At 33.1% G+C, this 23,405-nt stretch overlaps 1 protein-coding gene across 3 annotated transcripts; it reads left to right on the top strand.

Annotated features, from left to right (window-relative positions):
• Window positions 1-308: 308 nt before the first annotated feature.
• LOC113521767 (alpha-tocopherol transfer protein-like) lies at window positions 309-23,186 on the top strand. Of its 3 annotated transcripts, none has more exons than XM_052896465.1 (7): window positions 309-433; window positions 16,955-17,143; window positions 17,733-17,892; window positions 18,579-18,640; window positions 20,973-21,166; window positions 21,615-21,819; window positions 22,227-23,186. In XM_052896465.1, exons 2-7 carry the CDS (start codon window positions 16,960-16,962, stop codon window positions 22,433-22,435), a joined length of 1,014 nt encoding a protein of 337 aa, XP_052752425.1. In that variant the 5' UTR covers window positions 309-433; window positions 16,955-16,959; the 3' UTR covers window positions 22,436-23,186. The 3 variants fall into 3 exon arrangements, with proteins under 3 accessions (XP_052752425.1, XP_052752426.1, XP_052752424.1); XM_052896466.1 differs by lacking the exon at window positions 309-433 and adding an exon at window positions 585-603; XM_052896464.1 differs by lacking the exon at window positions 309-433 and adding an exon at window positions 13,707-13,857.
• Window positions 23,187-23,405: the final 219 nt, after the last annotated feature.

A 23,405-nucleotide genomic window follows, 5' to 3' on the forward strand; every position in this document is an offset into this window, starting at 1 on the left:
CATACGAGTGCATATGTAATTTCAATCTGCATGTAATTACATCTGCTAACACCGAAATTGTCGCTCTAATAATTTCGCATGATCTTTAAAATTTAAAACTGAGATTAGACTTTCAATTTTCAATTTTTCTATTTTTTTTAAAACTTACTAAGTTTTAAACAAAATTCGAGTAATTCGCTGACGTTTATTCAAAAAAATAGGAATGTGAGTTTATTATACGATTTAGAATAAAATGTGGCAAACCCCTGATCATCTCTGAAAGACCACAGATTATCTAAATATCTAACACCACCGACCACATTCCAGCAACGAAGCAAAACAGCGTGCTTGATCGGGACAGAGATCAGTTCTTCTCGGCGCGTGTTCAGAGTCGGACGTCTGTTGTGATAGTCGTCGCAAAGTTTTCCGTGTTCGGTTTCGAAATAATTATCAAGTGAGTTTTTCAAGTTGTATAACGGACGAGCAAAGGAATTTGTGACCGTACTGAAATTTTGTTCATATTCTGAAGATAAAAAAAAATGTTACAAGTGATGGATAAAATTGTTAACCTATTGAAAAATATTATCGTTTTATGAAAAAATAAAAATACATAGAAAATTCTGAGTAATGTGAAATTTAGAATATTTAAAGCTATGCGAATTCTATTTGATGTACACCAATGCTTGGCGACTGTCTTATTGTATTTATGTAATAAAAAAATATTATTAAAAATAATATTTGTTCTCTACATTAACTACTGCCGGATTTTTTTTTAAATTTAATAAATAAATATTTAAAATAAATATATACAAACGACTATAATCCCTAATGGGATAGTCAGAGGTATATAGACTGTTGCCCTTGTAGTGGACATAACACTCGTCTTTTTAGAACTGTTAATAAATTAATATAAAATTATTCCACTTTTGCTGTTTAATTATAATTTCGTTGTAGGATGACAAATTTATCGATATTATATAATATATTATTTATAATTATCATTGACTAATTTTTTCCTTATTAATGGAAAAAAAATTCCAATATAAAATAAATTAAGGAAGATAAAATAAATTACGGACACATTTTCCTTCGCTCACCTTGATTTAATTAATATGTTGTATTGCCGGATTATAATAGCCTTAAGTTCTATTAAGTAATAATGAGACCTCGAGATTAATTACCATAAATGTTTTCCTCTATTTTGAAAATATTACGAAATTTAAGACGATAAGTTTTAAACGTTTGTTGCATTCTTACATGTGATGACAATTGGCAGTGATGCTTTCTTCCATATGTTTTCTATTTTCACTATATCGGCAATTTGTTGAAAATTTGGTTCCTTTTTCGAATTTTCATTCATTCATTAATTAAGTTCTACAATATTATTATTAACGAAAGACCTTAAAAATCAGTAAATTACATTGTAGACATGTCGGGCACAGCAATAAGGAACGAGGAGGGCGTCACCTTCAAATTTATATAAATTTTACTTTTATTAAATTTCATTAATTGAATTATTTGATTTCGTTTATTTTAATTTATTAAGATTTAATCCAAGTCTATTTTATTGAGTTTAATTCAATGTACTCTAAATTAATTCGATTTAATTCTAAATTTGATTAAATTTAATCATTCTAATTACTTTAATTTATTCGTTTACTCGTAGTTCCTTTAGTTCATCATAAGTCAAAAGCATAACATTCAAGTCACTTGTATCAACAAATATAGAATATTTACGAGCTTTTCGAGTACCATTCGTTTTAAAAAAAATACAGTAACATACCTCTATTCTAGCTAAATGCAACTAAATTACTAAATCAACCACTTTGAAGTTGTTAGGTTAACATCTACAATTACCCACAAATGTTTTGTGTACGTTTTTGGTATTATTCGTAATAGATAACGTTATTGTAATATAAACATAGGCATTTTTCAAAGTATATATTTATTATTCAGCTTACTTTAATAAATAAACTAAATAATTTAAAATACCGAAACTAAGTTAATCCAGAGGCAGTTACTGTATACCGATTGCATTAATATCTTATACATATCATGGTAGTTACCTAAATGATAACATATTATTGCTATTAGAATATATAAATTAAAAATAAATGTTTTTGACCCATCTTTATAAACAGCCCAAAAGTACTGATGGGTGAGCTCTCTAACAAGTGTGACTGCTTCAGAAAATTGATGTCCCCAAAAAGTATTTTATAAAATACTTCCTATATTCTGTATTTTGGGGACACTGAATTTAGGGGACTAGGAGTTGAAAGATTTACCGAAGTTGAACAAGAGTATCCGTACTTGCTGATAATCATCTTAATTATAAGTATCTATCAGTAATTATTAAAAATAAATAGTTAAATTTTAATTATTTACATTTTTTTCAATGAAAGCAATAAATAAAAGTACAGTTTGGAATTACACGAAATAATTGCAACAGTTGTTTTTGCATATTAATATACGAGAATTCGAGATATAAAACAAACTAAGTCAAGGCCATATTATAGTGAACCAGTTTGATTAGTAATATTGCACATGGTACAACGGCAATGTCTTAAATACTAGTTCAAGTTACGTACCCAGCAGTCAAAGTGTAAAAGTTCCCTCAGATATGTTTTATACAATTTAATAATTTTATGAATGTAAAAGTAAGTTTGCTTCTTTTTTTATTTTTTTGACATCTTAATGACTCAAATCGTTTTAAAATTTGACATGTGGGATGGACAAGGACATAACTTTTATTATAGTCAACAAGTACAGTCCTTTTATGCGAATTCATAGTTAAAAAAGCAACTCTTTATAAATGTAATAAAATAGAATAGAATAAATCTTTATTCAAATATACTTGCTTACAAGCTCTTTTAAGTCGTCATTTTTTATGATTGCTACTGCTGGGCAGTAGCAATAACAAATAAAAAATGTTATCTACTGCTCCTGAAATAACCTTAACAGTTACTCTTTTCAAATGATTTTTTTTATACAACTTAGAATGGTAAACAAGCTGACGGCCCACCTGATGGAAAGTGGTAACCGTCGCCTATAGACATGAGCAGTACCATGGACATAACAGAGTATACTGTTTCGCCCATGATATCCCTATATACATATTCCTCTGTACCCAGTAAATTCACGCCATATCCCACCCTTCAAACCGAAACACAGCCATGCAAACACAACTGCTTTACGGTTGAAACACGAATGGGACAGAGGTACCCAAGCAATCGACTTTTGTACAAAGTCTCCCTCTGATTACGTATAATTTTACATTTGCATCAGAATTAAGTTCTATTTATATGTATTATTAAATTAAGATATTTACTGATGACTGATCATCATCAATCAGCAGACGCTAAAACTAATTAATATACACTTATCAAAAAAAACATTGTCCTAAAACTCAAAAACAATTCCTATGGAGACGAAAATAAATGGTGATATGTTGTGTTCTTACTCATAGTTACCATAGAGATGTTACATTAATTGCAAAATATTTCGTTTGTCAATAGTTCGTTATTAGCGCACTGGGTCAACGACATATATAAAAAGTACATAATTGAATGTTGCTTAAAACTTTGTATTTGCAATGTATCGCTAATTAATCTTTTGTATACGAAATAGATTTTATTATATAAACGAATAATTCTAGACTCGTGATATTGGCTGTGCCTATTTACCTTGAGTTCGTTGATACCACCTTTTTATTAAATATTTTTATTGTTTTACTTAAAATATATTTATTAATTATTATGACACTTCATGTCAAAATTTATGTCAAAAATGTAAATTATACATATGTTCGTAACTTTGACACTACAATAATATTTTATCTCATATTGAGACGTAAAGTTTTTGTTAATGTTTTTTTTTGTAGATGTCTTTAAGACAATGACTACATTCAAACCAAATAATAATAAATGTGTATTTTTCATCCCTTTTTATATTAGTTAATATTAGTAGTTATTTTTATATTCGAAAAAAATAACTCTTAGCATATTTACAAGAAAATCTCTATAGATGTTTGCATCACTGATTATTGATGTATCCTTTACTAATAAACTTAAATTTGACTAGAAATACCTACTTCGCAGCGCCATCTAACCTCAAACTAAATATAGCTTGTACTACGAATACAAAATTTTAGACATACCTAAATATTTTTTGTACTGAAATAGGTATTATCTTGCGGAAATCCATATCACTTGTTATTTAATTAGAATTATTTTGATTAATGCACTAACAAAAGCTTTACAACCTTCCATATTAGTCTTCAATCTCCGACTGCCATTTCGTCCATGCACATTTTGTTTATTTGTGTACATATAGTTGGGACATATAGATATATATGTCTCATATGCAAATCATTACTAACATAAGTTTACCAACCTTCCATATTAATCTTCAATCTCCGACTGACATTCCGTCCATGCACATTTTGTTTATTTACGTACAAATATAGGAAAAAGTTAATAGTTATATATTTCCCTTTTGCAAATATGTTTTTTTTTTATCCAAGCATTTAGTTCAGCAATTAAATTCGGAACTACCAAGAAACTCAACTGTTACTATTTCAATACAAGTCTTTTAACAAAATATTTATTTAAGGATAGATGTGTATATATATAATACATCCAATGCATCAAAAATCATATGAAAAGCCAAACTAACTACATGTATATTTTATATATATGTATGTAAGCGTTGTTCAGTATCAAAAGTTGTTTATCTAAGATAATCCATCCAAAAAATATCATTAAAATCCATTCAATCATTCAGGTGTGATTAGATAATAAAAAATTTAAACATACAAACGTATTTACAAACTTTCACATTTATAATATTAATAAGACAGGTGTATCTAATCAAAGTAAATCATCCATCTCATCTTTTTATTTTAACACATATAAGAAACATGCAAACGGAAAGTCATGTTCGCATTTATATCATTGTCGGCCTAAATTCTGTATTTAATTGACATATTATATAATTTGGTCTACAATTTTATACCAATAGGAACACTACATTTTACTATATAATGAAATGTTGCATCATGGAACGCTGCAATATGAATTACTACATACATAATCTGTCTACATCACAAAATCATGCACCCGCCACAATTGCAAACCAATCGCACGCAGGGCCCTATTTAGATGTTTTTCCGCACCGGGCAAACTATTTCGCCCGCATGACTCTTCTAAACAAGAACTCCACCGACAAGAGCGCAGCTCTTAAATAGGATAGATAGATAGATTCTTCTAAATACATATTATTCATATATTGATTACGAAAAACCCTTAATATAAATAATTACACTTTCTTTTCCATTCTTTCTTTTCATGACTTTCTGTCCCATGGGTGTCGTAAGTAGCTACTGAGAGTTAAAACAAAACATTAACTTTAAAAAATGGTCCTTATACTGAGAACGGTAACGACTAAAGGATTATTAATAACAGTGATTAATAGCTTCTCTGGTAACAATACATGGTGTCAGTTTTTTTAATGGGTGATAATAGAATGGTAACTCTATCCGCGCTATCGATACACACCGGCGAAGCACCAGTGAAGGATGATAGGTGAGAATGAAGCAGGTCAGCCCATCGTGACGAATTTAACAAGAATTGTTCACGATGGTTTCCAGGGGAAACCACGAGGAGGTCGACCTAATAGGGCATATTGCTAGCAATGGAGCTGTTTTCCCCCACATGGAGTCAATTTTACCTCTAAACGGTTATTCTTGGAAACTAATTTCTGAATTCTTCCTGACACAGCTAGCTTAAAATCATTCTTACCGGGAGGAAAGGAATTGTTAGTAATGCAGACTAAAAGCCCTATCACTAGCAATATATCCTATCAGGTCGACCGTCACGCGATTGATCCGATTTTGATAAAATTTCTATGATACCAGTCTGTAAGTCTTTAAAATAAAAACAGGAATTTTTCGACGAAGATGACTTCACGGTGGAACGAATGATTTTTTTTTATTATACTGGCTTTTACCCGCAACTTCGTCCGCGAGACCGGGATATATTTACGGGCACGTTACCAGAATAAAAACTATGTTATTCTTCGTCCATATAGTGTACCATATTTCATAGTTATATAGTTATAGTAACAAACTCACTTTACATTTATAATAATAGTATAGATCACTGACACCTAAAACAATTTTGTCATCCACTATTTTTGCCACTGTGGGCAATTGCCCGACCTTCGCCCCTAAATCGGGCCCTGATTACACGATATGCTTTAGACTCTGCAGGAATCTAATACAATATCTAAGCGCCATATTACAAATGATCGGTTTCATTATTTTCAATCAGTCTACCATTTTACTATAGACATACTTTCAATAATTATAAAATGTTTTATATATGTTTTTTTTGTTTCTTAGCGTATATGAAATAATCACATAATAACGTCAATTTCCGTATATGATCATACATATGATCCAACTTAAAGTAGTTTAGTAGAGAGAGGGTTTTTTCAATGTAGTAAAAATAGAAAGGTACCCCCACCTGCGCTGTCAGTATACACAGGCAAGGTACCAGTGAAGGATGATAGATGAGGATAAAGTAAGTCACAGTTGATACATCGTAGTGGTTTAAGAATTGACCACGAAGGTTTCCAGGGGAGACCGTGTGTAGATCAACCTGAAATGTATATTTCTAGCAATTAAAACTAACTCCTTATCCCCAATTATCTCTTCTTCTCCCAGAGAGAGAGAGAGAGAGAGAGAGAGAGAGAGAGAGAGAGAGAGAGAGAGAGAAGGTCTTATTGTTAACAATATCCTATATCTAATATCCTATCATGTAAACTTCCATGTAGTTCTCACAGGAAAACATTGTTTAATACCCAGTGATTTCACAATAATAGGTTACATGACCTGACTGCGTCCTCAACTACATTACTCACTGGTGCCCCGCCAGCATATACCGATACTGTGTTACCAATTTATATTCATCCCATTAAAAAAAACTAATTATTTCGAACCAACATGATTCTTTTTTTTTATCGAAAGTGCTTCCGCTCACACTTAAAGGTTGTGTGCTTATTAATTTATCAAAATGGAAGTCGGTTTTTGTGTTAATGCATGTTTAAGTCATATTACTTATAACTATGTGTCCATCTTGTTTTTAAATTACTATGTAAATAAACTAAATAAAACTAGTAAGAAAAAAAAATACATTATATAACTTTTTAATTGACAAGCAAATTAGAACTAATATGTTGCTATGCCATAGAGTTTTTATCAGTAGAAGACTTAGTTCGAAAGTCGTCTGCTTGAGCAACTCTATCCCATTTGTGTTTCTACCGTGAACAATTATGTTTATAAGGCTGAATTTCAATTTGGAGGGAGGGATATGGCAATTAAAATACAAGGTCCAGAGGCATAGCACCCTTGTCCTTAGAAATGCAACGCATGAAGGGTATATATATATATATATATATATATATATATATATATATATATATATATATATATATATATATATATATATATGGTATATAACAATAAATCTATTATAGGTATCGGGGGAGATCTAGACTAACCAATTTAGATCTCCCCCGGCACCTACATCTGTCCATATTCGCATGACATTAATATAAAAGAAAAAAATATAGGTATATTACATGTATGCTGAAAATGAAATTTTAAAGTTTTCTAAAGTACCATTTCCAATATTTACATATGCTTCCTCACTGATGCCAAACACTAGTCATCATATTTATGGCCCGTAGTGATGAATTCATCAAAAATTCACCACGATGGTTTCCAAGAGGAACCGCGTGGAGGTCGACCTGTTATCATATATTGCTGGTAATAGGTCCATTGGATCTTACTACTAACAATCCTTATCCCTCCACCTGCATGTACTGTAGCTATTTATTATAACTCTTTTCAGACATTTCCTGAGGTAAACTTCTTTTTAAAAAAAAACTTCGTTTAAATCCTTTCTATTTTTAACTAAGTTTGACATAAACATTTCATAATCACTAATAATAATAATTTCAAGAACTATTTTCAATAATACCTTTATGATTGATTGATCAATCCCTTGACAGCCTGTTTTCGATGAAGGTTACCTTTCCCTCTAATATTTATTTGGGGCAAGGTTGCCGAGTAGGAGGCAACCTTATGCTAAACTATATTATGGGGAAAGGTGACCTTCATTTCGATCAAGTTGTCTAATAAATACTCAATCAATCAATCAAAAAAGTTGTTATCATTGTCATGATAAATTGCAATCAGTTTAAAACACATTTACTCCAATTACGCTCGTACTCAAACGTAAATAAATTCTTATACACATGAATTTTCCTTAATTTCTCGTGGATATCATAATAGATGATTATGGCGTACTTAATGATCGAGGCATGGACAGTAACGTCCCTCTTAAAACATCACTAAAGCATAACTGCGGGTGCTAACCGGTTCGCCAAGTATGGCAACTATTGTATAGGTAAAACTCCCTTATGGGTGAGGCCTATGTTCAGCAGTGGACAGGTAACGGCTGATATCACGATGATGATGATAATATATATATATATATATATATATATATATATATATATATATATATATATATATATATATATATATATATCACAAAGCTGGTAAAAAAAACTTACTGTTCGACTCGATAGTGATTTTCAGCTACAGATATGCACAAACTATTTGCAATGTACTCCCATACTCTTAATATTCCTTACGCGTAACCATATTTATTTATTTATTTAAAATCATAATGTATGTTCAATCTATTTTAATATTGTTGAATTTAATAAATAGATAAACCTAAATAACTAAATAACTTTATTGACCAAAGAAAATATGGTAAAAAAAGGCGGACTTAATACTAGTAACATTCTCTACCAGTCACCCAATGCTGAGGACTGATGTATCCTTTCCCTGTATCCTATAACTTCATTACTACCATTTAATACATACCACACACTACCATGCAAACATAGCTGCTTCACGACAGAAATACGAGTGGAACAGAAGTACCCATGCAGACGAATTTTGTACAAAATCTCCTTCTAGTAAATAAACATATATAAATATATATTAAATATTAAGGAATACAAGTATATTTATTCTCTCATCATAAAAACTATAAAAATAATTATATATATATTAATAAATAAAACATAATAATTCAATGTCAATGAAACAGGTTTAAGCTCAACACACCATAAAAACAAGGCCATAGATAATGATCTTCCGCTTGGATTAGGAATATTAATATATCTTTTATCAATTATATAATATTTGTTTCCATACAAATAGAAACATATACTTAACTATACAAGGCAACGAACAATGTTGGTAATAATTTACCAGAGGGAGACTTTATACAAATGTCATTTGCTTGGGTACCTCTATTCCATTCGTGTTTCTACCATGAAGCAGTTGTATTTGCATGGTTGTGTTTCGTTCTGGAGAGTGAAATATGGCAATTAATATACAGGATACACAGGAATAACATATTAGTGCTCAGAAATGGTAAATGGGGTATCATTGGCGAAACAGTATATTCTGTTATGTCTATGGTACTGCTTATGTCTATAGGCGACAGTTACCACTTTCCATCAGATGGGCCGTCAGCTTGTTTGCCATTCTAAGTTGTATAAAAAAATTATGGTAAGAGTAGCAAAAGAAAAAACGACTCTTATAAATGACTAGTCCTCTACCCATTAATTCGTACTTGTAAATTTCAGAAATAGGAAAATAAATGAAATAAATCATTTCTAAATAGCGTTCTAAATAGCATAGCGTACAATAAAACATATACCTGATTTTAACTTCAGCAATACAACTGTAAAAACCGCATCCAATTTGGTCCGGTAGTTTTTGTAAAAGTATAAACAGACCGTCAAAATGTCTAAAAAATATTGTTTTAACTTCTATTGCCTTATATTATGCTAAACTTCTTATATTTTCCTTATCTTATATTATTTTCGCATATGGGGTCAGCTAAGTCGTTGCACGTCGACCCATACGGATCTTTTGTGCTTCCCCCTGCCTTATACCATCATTTCATAGATCCTATGTGTTACCTTAACGATATCCCGCGGTTTAAGATATCTGTAGTCCCCTGGCTCTGGATAAGCCATTCCCAGTAGATTCATACGCATGCTTGTCAACAAATCGCAGTTACACATGAAGTGTTCCATGGATTCCGATTTCTCCCCGCACAGTCTGCACAGTGTGTCCGAAGATAGACCCATCTTGTATAGTATATGCCTTATTGGCATATGTCCAGTTAGGTCTTGCCTGTTGTCCGCCACCGCTGTAGATGAGTTTATCCCATCCCTCAACATTGTCATTTAAGAACTTTTTACTTATATTTTCCTTAAATATCTTCCATGTTATACAGAGTGTTACTTGATACAAAAGATAGAATACAATAAAAGATACAAAAGTCGTTTGCTTGGGTACCTATGTTCCATGTTTCTGTCGTGAAGCAGTTGTTTGCATGGCTATGTTTCGATTTGAAGGGTGCAGTATAGCAGTGAAATTACAGAGTACACAGGCATAAAACCTTAATCCTTAGCAAAGATAACAAATGAGAGGTATCATCGGCGACACAGTGTACTCCATTATGTCCATGGTACTGCTTATGTCTATAGACGTCGGCTACCACTTTCCGTCAGCCGTCAGCTTCTTTGCCATTAAAAGTTGCATAAAAAAATGTATAATCTTTAAGCTTGCATAAGTACTAATACTTATTTATGCTCATACACATATCAGGTCAGTGCACTAAATGTGATCGTATTATGAAAGTGGATGTAATAACATAGATTTAATTAAATCACCATAAATTATGTCAGATCTATTATTTAAATGTAATTAAAAATGCTCTTAAACGTAATCTCAGTATCCATAAATATAACATAAACCGTTTAATGTTGTAAACGTATTATTATTGTACACGACTAACCCACATTCCGCGTTCATTTTACATTACGCATAATACAATGGCCAGACGTCATCTTCCAATGTTATATAATAACAAATTATAATGTTGGCCAACAGAATTGCCCAAGATCTACGCAAAGGTCGGCTCTCTGATCGGTTGTCTGTCGTATCTTATTGCTTCACGAGTCAAACTTAAATATTTTGCAAGATTTGCAAGTCTATTGTGAAACGCTGAAGCGCAGTGCATTGCAGATGGATGTATCTACGTACAAGGCACTTATTTCCTGCGATGACTGTTGCTTGACAGTTCTTAGAACCTTGGTAGTTGACCTTGGATCTTTTTGGTGTACATATATTGATGTTACATAAAAAATGACGTACCTGGAGAGTGAAAAACCTGCTTTGATCATTCGTATTACGATTCATTTTGTAAAATAAAACCAACTATAAACCATTATGAACTATTGCCTAATTTGCCACTCCTGGCGAAAATATTTGCCGCTCCTTTTAATGGTCAGCCGCCCTCGATATTGCCGCCCATCATTTTTGCCGTTTGGGCATTCATTCAATTTGAACCCTTTGGATCAGACCCAGTATTTAGGATTAGAAGTATCAGGTATACTAACTCTAGATGATATATCAAAGTTTCCCCTAGGAACATTCAACTTGACCAATGTCACACAATTATTGATTAATGATTACAAGATTTTATTTTAAACTATCTGCCCGCCCCGCTTCATACAGGGATATTTTTGAAGATCCCCTAACCGCTTTTAGTCTCACTCATTCACTTTTCTACATGAAGATTTTATAATCTATTTTTTTTTCCTTTTCCTTACGATTTTTCAAACGTTTTCTTGCATATAAAATTTACCCAGACCTTTATAAATACAACAAAAAAAAAAAATAGCAAAATAGTAACTGTTCTGAAGTAATGCACTTTAAATATTATGTATATTTCGAACCCAACGGTCGTGTTATATAACGGTAGCAATTTAAAAAGAAAAACTTGTAAACGAGTCTATTTAAATTAGAACAAACGTGCAATAAAATAGAAAACGAATAATTACATTTTAGTAGAGGAATTACATCGAATACATAAGTACATAATTCTATACAGAACTTGATTTTTTATTTCGATAAAATACTAGCTGTTACCCGCGGTTTTGTCCATATTAATCAGTATTTAAAGTATCCTATATATTTGTGCTCTTAGATACTGGGGCCCTGTACCCCGGCCGATTGTGCTTCTGCCAGGGGTTAGTTTGCTGTCTATTCTCCTTAAGAGAGGAGATGTTAATTTTATAATAATAATAATTTTTATTTCGGACTTTACTGAAGGCGTGATTTACTGGGTACAGAGGAACAACACCTGAGTCATCAGGAATGGCAACGCATGGGGGGTATCATGGGCGAAACAATATACTCTGTTATGTCTATAGTACTGGTCATGTCTATAGTACTGGTCATGTCTATAGGCGACGGTTACCACTTTCCATCAGGTGGGCCGTCAGCTTGTTTGCCATTCTAAGTTGTATATAAAAAAAAAAACTTTTTGGCCCATTAATATTTATTAGTAAGTAACCCGTGTACCTTTTATTGAAATCGCGTTCAGCCGATAAAGCGTGATTGAGTAACAAAAATACAAACATCCAAACATATTTAAAAATTTTTACATTAGTACTATTAAGCAATCTGATATATGATGAAATAGCAGAAAAAAATATAGTAGTTATATGAAATAACGATAAACACCTCATCTTCGATTATTCTATAGTGGATAAATGGCACCAAGTTCAACCAAAACCTGATTGTGACTACACGAAGCACAGTGACCTGCAAACGTAGATAGTGGTGGTGTTACGTGTCGCAAATAAGATGGTAACAGTGCCACGGACACTGGCCCCTGTCCAACAGGTTGACCCAGGTTATGGGCCCAGACATGTATCGTAAACTAGATGCTGTCCGCAGCGTCTCCCGTGCAAACTTGTTATTTACCATTCTTCCCGATGTAATTAAATGCTTTCTTAATAAATAGGCATAATTTATGAGAAATCTGATAATTTACAGTTTTCTAATTTAACTGTATTTATAAATGTCTTGATTGATAATTTATAAGCAAGAAAATTCATAACAAACACCTTCATTTTATACAGGGGAGGATACGTAAAATAAAATTTTATACATTTTTATACTTTATTATTTTTATTATTTATTTATACTTTATTGCACCAAGTAAAAAGTGAAATAACAAATACAGTAAATATTAATGAGAATTGATACAAAATACATATTTAAATTAATTTTATGATAGATAAGGATATAAATATCTACTTAATAAAAAACGATCAACGAAGTCGCGTTGTCTATGTAACGATCTGAGTATTAAAATATTGCCCTTGTCAAGGTAATATTCTTTATCTGTGCTGCTCAGAATAAAGTGTTCTCAATTCAAATTTCTTATTTAAATATTTTCTTTTTATTATAATTTTTTTTTAATCATTTACGTGGCGACGTGTAAAAAGGTTTGAACTTAAATATAAAATTCCCGCCAACATTTTCATTACAACATCGTTACAATAAAGATACATATAAATTATCAGACAATTGAATAACAAATAATGATTTATAAACAATAATTCAATCTTTTTTTTATTATATTTCCTTTATCTAATGTTTGCTATAATTTTTACCTCCACGTACATTTCTATCTAATCAAATGTAATTAATCACATTATGTTGCTTGTAATCTCCTCCCCACTCATAATTTTATTTTTACCAAATTACCAAAGTAAAAGGGTTTTACAAAGTCGCCATTTTGTGTCATAACCGCCATGTTGGACGGTACGGTTCATGGTTCATATACATATGTACAATTAAATAAATTACATTACGCCATTTACCTACGCCAGAGTGCTGTCAGCGCTTTGGTGCATCATTATTATGTAAGTATTCGTATATAGGCGGATTATATAACTGTTTACCAACAAATTACATTCATAATTTTACATACGAATAATATCGCGTGTGTTTATTAAATAAAAAAAAAAAGTAAATATGATTACGACTGTCAGACATAGACCAAAAGCACTTGCCGATTATAAATGTTGTCGAAACCGTAATACTGGCCTTAAAGAGAGGCCAGGAGAATATTTTTTTATAATACCTAACGTTATATACGTGATACAAAAACTTTGTTCCCCTTTTTTACGAAAATTGCGCCGACGTAGGAACATAAAATTTGCCACACTTATAATTTATATACTCGTAGAGGAGTGCAGAATGTTAATATTTTTTTTTTATAAATTATGCATAAAATTACATTAAATCAATAAAAAAAATATGTACACACACTACCATGTATTTGACACAGACACACGCATATGTACTCTTTTATTTATTGTTAGTCTTTTTTTATACAACTTAGAATGGCAAACAAGCTGACGGCCCACCTGATGGAAAGTGGTAACCGTCGCCTATAGACATGAGCAGTACCATGGACATAACAGAGTATACAGTTTCGCCCATGATACCCCCCATGCGTTGCCATTCCTAAGGACTCGGGTGTTATTCCTCTGTATCCAGTAAATTCACGCCATATCCCACCCTTCAAACCGAAACACAGCCATGCAAACACAACTGCTTCACGGTTGAAACACGAATGGGACAGAGGTACCCGAGCAATCGACTTTTGTACAAAGTCTCCCTCTGGTAAAATTTCTAAAATGTAAAAGTTAATTAAATTAAATATTTATATTAACTATTAGTACATAGAAGTTATGCGCCTAGCAAAAAACATAACACCTTATGAAATCGCCAAACCACCGCGGCCGGCGTCTGCGTCTGACGCAAGCATTTTTCTCAGAGACGTAATTGCAATTTGCAATACGGAAGCAGTGTGTAAACGCGAATGTTGTTTCAAAATTCGGTCAAAAAATTGAAAAGTAATAACACATTCTAATTATTTTTTGTGTCTATTTTAAAAAAAAAAGGTAGTCATAAACTAAAAGAACCGCGCACCAAACTCGTTTACACTTCTATATTAATATAATAAAAGAAGAGAATTGATTGATTGAAAAAAAATATCTAAAAAATTAAATATGAATATATTTACGTATTTATTATTTTTTATTTATTTATTTAAACTTTAATGCATAGTAAAATTATTTGTACATTTGGCGGACTTAAGACTGTTCTCTACCAGTCAACCATTGGGCCAGTGTTTTCCAACCTTTTTTGTGCCATACCCCACTTGATCATTTCTAAAATTTTTATGCCCACATACATATTTTTCCTCGACAAAGTTTACCTGACGACTTTGATTGCTCAGCTGATATTTTGGTAACGTCAAACAAAATCATACCTAATAAATATTTACAGCATTTTTAACTCACTTTTTTTGTTAAATTTGGCACCGATATCTACTCGTAGCATTTAAATAGCTCGGAGCAAGAGGATTAAAATCGCTTCGAGACCACTTTTTAATTGCTCCTCCTTAACTATCAAATTTCCCCCCTGCGGGGCATGACCCCACGTTGGGAAACACCGCATTGGGCAAACTGAGAAATACGTAGGCGTTGCATTACTGAATAAAGAAAAATAAAGCAATACTTGATATATTCATATAATATATATTACCAGAGGGAGACTTTGTACAAAAGTCGTTTGTATGGGTACCTCTGTCGCATTCGTGTTTCAACCGTAAAGCAGTTGTGTTTGCATGGCTGTGTTTCGGTTTGAAGAGTGGGATATGGCGTGAATTTACTGGGTACAGAGGAATAACACTTGAGTCCTCAGAAATGGCAACGTATGGGGGGTATCATGGGCAAAACAGTATACTCTGTTATGTCCCTGGTATATAGGCGACGGTTACCACTTTCCATTAAGTGGGTCATTAGCTTGTTTGCCACTCTAAGTTGTATATAAAAAAAATATAAACATATAAATAGACTAATATAGACATACACCTATTATATTAAATAAATAAATATATACATACATAAATAAGTACATAAAATATTACTATATAAAACAATTAGATAAAACAACTGTAATAGAAGAGCAAAGAGCAATTTATTTTTTTATATATTCCTTTTAATAGAATGCATTCGTGTACGTAATATATATAGTTACAACGTTCTCATGAAGAGTAAATACATACCTAAACAGGGTCCTGTTTAGGTATAGCAACATTTAATCGATAGGTAGCTAATATACTTGTCAATTACTTTTAGAAATAATTTCGCATTTTTATATATTATATATATTTGACACGCAATAATTTCGATTTACATTGAATAAATAATTAAAAAATTGGTAATATCATATTAATATTCAGTCCATAATGAGGCAATCGGAGGCATTTATTTAATTACTAAAAGCCCACCTAGACAAGCGGTAAACAAGTACCTTGATGGAATCTAATCTACTAATCCTCTTACTAACAACCTCTTATCCCCCATTAATGATAAATTTGCCAGATAGTTTAAAAAGTATGATCCGCAATCATTCTTTATCCCACTATCATCAGTATTATTTTTATCTGGACAAAAACTAATTTTTCTTTCAAGTTGAAGAAAATAGAAATAAACCGTACATATTTACAAAATTTTATTAAAATCTGTCGAAGGATTTCGGAAATCATCGTGAATAAATATAATACATATACGTACATATATATCTGTCGCGCTCGTTTCCCATTTGGGTAGGTTCCAGAAACAATGGAACGTCAAATGCTTCGATTCAAACACGCTCGCCGGTTACGGGTACATTTAATTTGGCCCTTCTTCAGCACGTCGCCTATTTGGTCGACGTATGTCCGTCTAGGGTGGCCTCTACCGATATCTCCATCCATTCTTATTCAATGAATCTCTTTCATAATTCTTCTTATATCCATCCTCTTCAAATGGTCACCCCAACGCAACATTCCCTATACCGTCTTTAAGTCCATGCTTCTCTCTAATCATACTATTTTTTTAATTACTCTGTTGTTAATATATTAAATTACGTAAAATTTAATACTCCGTATCTTTTTTTTTCCAGTAAAAATGTCACGTAGATTGACGAAGCGGTATGTGACGCAAGCTGACGAATACAAGTGCAGTTTGTCGGCGGAGACACAAGCTATTGCACAAGAACAACTCAGGGAGACGGAAAACTCCAGGTCTCAGGCCCTCGCCGCGCTCAGAAACTGGCTGGAACAGAACCCCAAGTTCATGGCCATTAGATTAGGTAAGTTTGTAATTGGCGTTATTTGGAATATCTCTTTGTAACAGTACCAGAATTCTACGCTGGCCGATGCAAGTACGCGCTAGCTCTTTGGTCTCCCACACGCCGACCTAATAGTCAGTGATTTTTAAATAATCTCCTAGCCCTCGCCCTTAAAGTCTTACGGTTTCAATTTGAGACGTCACAAAAATACAACAGATCTAGCATACATAACATAACAGAAAAGCCTAGAAACTCTTGATACCAAAGGACGACGCCCTCACACAGTTACTATTAATAACAATTCTAAAATAATATGTTTCGCACTTTATAACCGCCAGCTGCTTTAATATTACTTCAAAATCAGGACAATCTCAATTGAAGAAAGATTTTTTTGGTGGATAAAAATGGTATGGTTCCCCCTGGAAACTATCATGGTTAATTCCTGATGAATTCATCATGATGAGCTAACTGGCCTGTTTTCATTCTCATCGATCACCCTTCATTGGTGCTCCGCCAGCATATCCCGTTAGCGCAGGCGCGGTTATCATTCTCATCATCTTATCCTTATTTGTCACTTCTAGTATTAAAAAAATTATTTTATGAATTACAGATTCAAGCTTTCTCCTTCGTTTCCTTCGAACAAAGAAATACAGCGTCCCGATGGCTCAGGAGGCTATCGAGAGGTATATCCTGCTGCGTCAGTCCTGGGGCATCGCCTTCAACCAGCTGGACTACAAGCTGCCCGTCATGATGGAATTGATCGACCTTGGGTGAGTCCTGATCACTTTTTATAGCGGCAAAGTAGTTTTTTTATCCAACTTAGAATAGCAAAGAAGCTGATGGGCCTTCAGATGGAAAGTGCTAAAACCATTGCCTATAGACATGAACAGTAACATGTATGCCTCAAATCAGAGGGAGACTTTGTACAAAAGTCGATTGCTTGGGTACCTCTGTCCCATTCGTGTTTCAACCGTGAAGCAGTTGTGTTTGCATGGCTGTGTTTCGGTTTGAAGGGTGGGATATGGCGTGAATTTACTGGGTACAGAGGAATAATACTTGAGTCCTCAGGAATGGCAACGCATGGGAGGTATCATGTATTACTAAACGAGTAGGCGAAACAGTATACTCTGTTATTTTCATGGTACTGATCATGTCTATAGGCGACAGTTATCACTTTCCATCAGGTGGGCCGTCAGTTTGTTTGCCATTCTAAGTTGTATATATAAAAAAAATCAATGATTTTTATTTATACTACTGAGAAAGATAAACTGACAGATTGATGGAAAACGCCAAGGGCGTCACATAATGCACTATGATGCCTATGATTATTGCGTTTATCATTACGCTCAACCATATTTTAAGGAACTCAACGACTTGACCTATCACGGCTCACCAATCAGGACCTAAATCGTTGATAAATTACTTGTGAATAATATTTATTGTATTATTGTTTCAGGTTCATATTTGTCAGTCCGTTCAAAGACAAAGGCGGCCGGCGCGTTGTCATATACAGGCCCGGTAGATATAACTTCATAATATTATCTACGGATTTGTATACTCATATATAATTACGTTATATATATATTAAAGTATGTATTATCACAAATTCATTTATTATGTTTAAGATTTTAATTCATTTATATTCACACAGCATGTCATCTTAACTTTATCTGCCTATATAGTTTTATAAAATCACACTTCTGTTCGTTAGATCTGTATTATTTGACTAGCCGTTTCCTGCAGCGTTGCCCGCTTTTAACTATGTAGTTCCCGTATATCATTCTCATTGGAAGGCTTCATTAATCCAGTCTTATATTGTATTATATCGTCATAGTCGTAAAATACTGACGGATCTAACAAAGATTACATATAAAGATCCGTCAGTATTCTACGACTGTGACGATATACTTAAATGATATTTACGCACCTAATACCTTCATAAAGTTTCAGACAATTCAACTGATCGGTTATTTTGTAACATTTTATATGTGATTCTTTAGATTGATATAACTTTTTTATGTACCGATTGAAATAAAACTAACACTAAATATTAAATGGGGCAAAACACAATGCATTAGTGAAAACCAGATTCAAATCGATTAAGCCGTTTCTGAGATTAGCGTGCAGAAACTTACTGACAAACAGACAAAAATTCTAATAATCATTGTTTCGAATTCTATTGCGATCATAAAGCCTCCCTATAATAGTTTTCTTTTTTATATCTTCCATGTACAGACAGCGACCAGTTACGATTTTATTATATGTATTGATTAATTGATTGCATGACAATATAAATATCACTCCAATAATGTTACGCACAAAAGGCCGGCAGCGCACCTGCAATGCCGTAGGTGTTGTGGGTGACCATGGGCGGCGGTAGTCACTTACCATCAGGTGAGCCGCATGCTCGTTTGCCCCCTGTGTTGTAAAAAAAATAACAATAATATTTTATTTATTAAAGCATTCAGGAATGGCGCCGCATATACTTTTCGCTATCAAAGTTTATCAATCAGAAATATAACTGACTGATAAGAGATTAACACTTCGATAAATTTCTTTACTAATGTTAAATAAATAAATTATACAAATCATATGAACAGAAATAATACATATTATTATTTGTAAATATAAAATGTAAAAGCAAAACGTCATCGTTAATGCTTATATTACTGTATCCTTTCCCATAACTATATCATTACGTATGTACCTATGATTTAAACCTTACAATGCTTTTGCGCTAAATCTATACGGACCTGCTTGTCTACCATGAAATGAAATTCCGAAATTTCGGACTCAATTTCGTGTTTTTGTTTGTACCAAAATCGGACCAATTAATGGAGTTTAACATTTCGTTCGTCACACATCCTATCATAAAAGTCCAAAGGAACAATATATATATAATTATAGTATTTTAACATTTTTGGTATTTCCAAACGGCATGTATTATGTAATTTTAACATCAAATTTGTGTTTCGTTCAGCTCTGAAATTTCGGAAAACATTTCATGGTAGGCCCTCTGGTACTATAAATCACATCGCATCCATCCATATCTCATTAATATCTAATTAATTCCATATTATATAGATGTATAGTGAATTGTATAATATATTAAAACATAATAACTACCGTGAGTTATACTGTAGTGTAATTATTTAGGACTTGTCACGATTTAAATTCAAGGATGTCCGACTAGTTCAAAACTCAATAGGAGTCCAGCCGCCGCCGCACGCATTCAGCCACAATCAGCGCGCTGGTAGTGCAGTGCTGTTCGCGCTACAGCCGTGAACCACGCTCATGAATAAGCACTCCCATTGAGTTTGAGACTAGTCGGGCAACTTTAAATTTAAAATTATGTGTAAAGCCGACATAAATAATTACAATAATAAAAAACGTTGAGTTTGCCATATTAATTTGAGAGGTGAACGTGTCTTAGGGGTCACATTTTTTGTCGGTATTCATAATCACCTATCGTTTATTGTTATTCAACGTATACCAAATGCACAGGTTATACAGGGGTTACCATTTCATTTATATTAAAATGTATAGTCCAGAAATCGAATCGAATAAAGCATTACAAGTTTTGTAATTTAAAGGTATTTTACCTTCTTCCGTTATATCAGCCTTATCGTACCTTGAACTGATTACTTATATGTTTATCTACTTTCCTTGGATACGGAAAGAGAGGAATTAATACGTATTAATAATATTTAGAAATATTAAAAAAAATCTGATTTTTCTAATATAGATTGAATAAGACCAATAATAAATTTTATTAAAAATTCCTAAACACATTATAGTATCGTTAATTTTAAACAAAGGATGTTAATACATTTCCCCTACTTCCCATCAGGTGTCTTCGACCCGTACAAGTATACCAACCAGGACATGTGCCGGGTAATGGGCATCTGCTACGAAACCTTGATGGAGGACGAGGAGAACCAAGTCCGCGGGCTGGTGCACTTCGCAGACGGTAGCGGAGTCAGCTTCCCGCATCTCACCCTGTTCACGCCTAAGGAGGCTGTGAGAATTGTTAAGAACGGTGAGGTGGGTACCTGATGTTTTAAATTTAGATTTGAATAAGCCTTTATAACACGAATTATGAGATAAAATCAGACGATATAGTTCTCTGGCTTCTCGGTGCTCTCTGTCTACTGCTCAACGTATTTAGCGTGAAGTTAATTATCTATTTCAATAACAAAATCATGAGGCTTCGCGTAGATGGTGTTCAAATGTCAAACATCAAATTTACATAAAATAAATTTATTGTTATTTCTGTTTATTTTTTTAAGAAATTTTAGCCCCTAGGGCAAATAGCAAAGATACAAAAATTAAAAATAAAAAATGTTTATATTATCTGCTGATAAAAGCCTACATGGAACTCAGTGATAGACATCCCAAGTATCTCTTCTCCAATTTACTTTTGTACAAGATATGTTTTTATTTGTATGGGTACAATGACTATTAATAATTTCTCACCTTACATCTATTTCAGAGAACTATCCCCATGAGACACAAGGAGATATACGGTGTTAATGTCCACCCGACCATCAAGTTCGCATTAGATTTCGGCATGGCTCTCATCTCTGAGAAGATTAGGAAGCGAGTGAAACTGTACAGTGCCCCAGAGGACGTGGAGATTGACAAAACATTGCTACCCAAGGAGTACGGCGGTGACATGCCCATGAAAGAGATGATAGGTAAGTATAGTTTTTAATACATATTACCACACAATCCTTTTATATTTCTTTGTACATATCAGACTGGCAAAAAAGCTAAGAGCCTTATGGAATCATCGTTGCCTATAGACATGACCAGCGCAAAAGAGCATCACAGAATACAGTATGACGCTTATAATACCCCTCATGTCCTATGGTCCTGGCACAGAAAGAGCAACTTCTTCCTTTCCCATGGGTGTAGTTAGAGGCGACTAAGGGAACTTGTCGAGGGATGGGTGGGCAGCAGCGTCAGCTTAAAACATCACCAAAACCCACGTGTCAAGCTACTGACAAAAGCCCCCTAGTCTAATCTGATATGATGATGATGATGAAACTATAAATTTTGATAATTATTGTATTTTATGTTACATTAAGAATATCAATTACAGATTTATGGAAACAAGAGCTTGAAAAGAACCGAGACACTCTGTTGTTGAACGACAAAATGGCGGTCCGTCTAGAGATGTACAGCGAGGCGGCGCGAGAGGGCGCCGTCTCAGCACTCCGATCCGGCGCGAAAACGTGCGCGGGCGCAGACGCCGTCGGTGACGCGATGAGGGGCCTTACGGGGAACTTCAGAAAATTAGAAGTAGACTAGCTAAACTTGACTGATTACAAAAACTATATTAAGTTATAGTGGGATAAGGTAATATAATTTTAATCATATAAGGCACTAAAAGGAAACCATGGAAAGAGGAGTACTTGTTTGCAAATATGTTTAACCGAAGAAGATGCAACGCCTTTGAAATAACAACCAAATAAAGCTACTTTTAAACTGAAATAGCGCGATATGCAAGATGGCCAGAGTTCCTGGGAGAAATGATCAGACCTCTCCGATAGATGTGTCTACAAGCAACAAAGAATTCTATTAGTAGATTTTTAACATACCTAGCACACATGAGAGAGAACAGGATGAAGACTTTGCTGTCGCATGTCTTATACATCCGGTAGCGAAAACGTATCTAACGATATGTCACTTGTCTACGGGGCAGGGTTTACAATGCACATTTATAGCCTAAATTTATCGGATAAGAGAGCTAGGATTTGGTATGTGTCAAGCTATAGGAACAGAACCATTGATTAATAGATCAGTCAAGATCATTAATGAAGTATTGCCATTTAAATTTCTACAATTTGGGTAACATTTCCATATTTCCATATATCTTTGGCGATTTTAACAAATTCCTTTGGTCATTTTGAAATTAGAAGTGGCAATACTATTAATGACTGATGCCTTTACCCGTGGTATTATTAATATTTGTATTATTATATTTAATAAGATAGAATCCATGACACCGTTTTTATGTACCTAAATTAGGTATAGGATTAAAAATAAAGTGTACAAATTATTTTGGGACTATTATTAAAACCCTTTGTAGTTTAATAAGTTCTTTATTAAAAATCCATTAACTACCTAAATGGTAGAAATTAATACATATTCAACTTCGTCATTTAATTAACCAATTTACACAAAATGTGACAACTATGACACAGTCCGATAAAATTCAGAAACAAGATTTGATTCATTTAAAAATTGCATGGACGCAAGCCTACAAACTTCTATAATT

Source organism: Galleria mellonella, unplaced genomic scaffold, assembly GCF_026898425.1.
Source record: "Galleria mellonella isolate WM207_F2 unplaced genomic scaffold, CSIRO_AGI_GalMel_v1 utg33, whole genome shotgun sequence".
NCBI classification, from domain to species: Eukaryota; Metazoa; Arthropoda; class Insecta; order Lepidoptera; family Pyralidae; genus Galleria; species Galleria mellonella.